General features: G+C 45.2%; 1 protein-coding gene across 1 annotated transcript in view; it reads left to right on the top strand.

Moving 5' to 3' along the window:
• Positions 1-1955: 1955 nt before the first annotated feature.
• The window catches only part of LOC119585228, a 1014-nt gene continuing 469 nt past the window's right edge, over positions 1956-2500 (top strand). Inside the window, exon 1 of the mRNA XM_037933891.1 lies at positions 1956-2500. This exon is cut by the window's right edge and continues 469 nt beyond it. Within this exon, the coding sequence (XP_037789819.1) occupies positions 1956-2500 (545 nt within the window).

Here is a 2500-nt window from a genome sequence, read left to right as displayed (position 1 = left end):
GGAAATTGAGAAGAATCATCGAAGAAAACCAACACCAACAATTTTCTTTAATATTTAGTCATTAATGTTTTTTTTTTTTTTTTTTTTTTTTTTTTTTTTTTGTGTGTGTGTGTGTGTGTGTGTGTGTGTGTGTGTGTGTGTGTGTGTGTGTGTGTGTGTGTGTGTGTGTGTGTGTGTGTGTGTGTGTGTGTGTGCGTGGGTGTGCGATTTCGTGTGCATGTGCGCGTGTGTGTGTGTGATTGCATGTGTACGTGTATATATATATATATATCTCCGTGTGTTCCTATGTGTGTACGTAGGAATTTTAGAAAGCGGGAAATCCTCTCAGGTAATAAAGTAATCCCGGTAAAGTTGTAATTGAGAATTCCTCGTCTTGGCTTCGTTCCCCTCTCGGCAAACCTCTAAGCAGGGATGCCAAAGCTGGTACAAATATACCAAGACTGGTTACTTTTGGGGGGTGGACCAAGTACATATGGTACGACTTTCAAGTAAACGTCAATTTTCTGGTACTTCTCCCATTTATTATTATTATTTTTTCACTACACACATCGTAAGAAGATAATTTCCATAAGTAAAGGCAACACCACAACAAACTCCAGTATAGCATAGGATACACATATGTGATACGGAGGAAACACGTATAGGACATGTATGGAATGGAGGGAGGAATCGTTTGTCACGTTGTAGTCAGTCTCCCCTTAATGTATCCTGTCTCCCTAAAAGTGCGCTGTTGGTGATGTGTAATGTTGCCAATTCAAATTTTCATCATGCAATAATAGTTTTCATTAATAACAAGACCGATTTTGTTTTTAGTTAGTTAGTTAGTTAGTTAGTTAGTTAGTTAGTTAGTTAGTGTGTGTGTGTGTGTGTGTGTGTGTGTGTGTGTGTGTGTGTGTGTGTGTGTGTGTGTGTGTGTGTGTGTGTGTGTGTGTGTGTGTGTGTGTGTGTGTGTGTGTGTGTGTGTGTGTGTGTGTGTGTGTGTGTGTGTGTGTGTGTGTGTGTGTCCGTGCGCGCGTCTGTCTCTCTGTCTATCTGTCTGTGTCTGGCGACAGCGTAGGACCTTGTGGATAGATAGGCTAAATAAACGGTCTTAGACATCAATACCTAGGAAAGCGTCATAGGAAGTGGGGAAGCGCAATTCTAGATAAATCAAATAAATACCCGGTAATTTGAATTGCCGGAATTGGTACTACTGGTAAAAACAGATCGACAACCCTGCCTCTCCGGTCCTTGGCTGGGAGCTCAATCTGAGAGCTATGAGTGGCGTTGACTAACTACATCTTACGTTGTTGCAACTTTTTCATCATAGGCACTCGAGTTTTTACAGATTAACTGTCATATTTTCAATTGTACTTACAGTGGGATGTCCCGTGCCGGTTGCAAGCCCGGATGATTGGGGAGGAAGGGTACCTGGCGGCAGGAAGGGCATCCGGCGGCAGGAAGGGCATCCGGCGGTAAAAACAAGCCAAGATGTGGATCATTCCACCGTGGCGACTCCTAAGGGGAGAAGCCGAAAGAAAAAAAAGGATAATTATTTCGACTTTCTTATATTTTGTTATATGTATTTTCCCCCCTTTTTTCGTTTTTGTTTTTGTTTTTTTTTGTTTTTTTCATTATGACTTTGCAGGACCTTCATGGAAGGAAAACGAAAAACGCAGATCGACGAATCGCTTGAAATCCACACGATACAAAATTTCCTTCCAAAATCCTTACTGTTAACCCTTTTTCCTGGCTATCTTCTATTCAAGTAAAGGAAACAACAAAACTCAGAAACACTCCTTTCCTTCACATAATCCATCACCCAAACCGCAAATAACAAAAAAAAAAAACAACAAATACACCCACACGTGTAAAAGCGAAACCGAACATTTACATCACCTTATTTGTTGCAGGATGAAAGCGCCTTCGGGTAATCCCTGTGCATGAGGTTTCGTTTTTCCCAACACCTGTTGCACATGATCGCTCCCTCTGGTTCCGGCTTCTCTGTGGCTCCGGCTTACCTGTGGCTCCGGCTTATCTGTGGCTCCGGCTTATCTGTGTCTCCGGCTTACCTGTGGTTCCGGCTTATCTGTGGCTCCGGCTTACCTGTGGCTTCGGCTTATCTGTGGCTCCGGCTTACCTGTGGTTCCGGCTTACCTGTGGCTCCGGCTTATCTGTGGGAGCCACGGTTTATCTGTGGCTCCGGCTTACCTGTGGCTCCGGCTTATCTGTGGCTCCGGCTTATCTGTGGCTCCGGCTTATCTGTGGCTCCGGCTTATCTGTGGCTCCGGCTTATCTGTGGCTCCGGCTTATCTGTGGCTCCGGCTTATCTGTGGCTCCGGCTTATCTGTGGCTCCGGCTTATCTGTGGCTCCGGCTTATCTGTGGCCCCGGCTTATCTGTGGCTCCGGCTTATCTGTGGCTCCGGCTTATCTGTGGCTCCGGCTTATCTGTGGCTCCGGCTTATCTGTGGCTCCGGCTTATCTGTGGCTCCGGCTTATCTGTGGCTCCGGCTTATCTGT

The sequence above is a fragment of the Penaeus monodon genome, chromosome 3 (assembly GCF_015228065.2).
Source record: "Penaeus monodon isolate SGIC_2016 chromosome 3, NSTDA_Pmon_1, whole genome shotgun sequence".
Classification (NCBI taxonomy): Eukaryota; Metazoa; Arthropoda; class Malacostraca; order Decapoda; family Penaeidae; genus Penaeus; species Penaeus monodon.
This window is presented reverse-complemented; position numbering and strand designations above follow the sequence as displayed.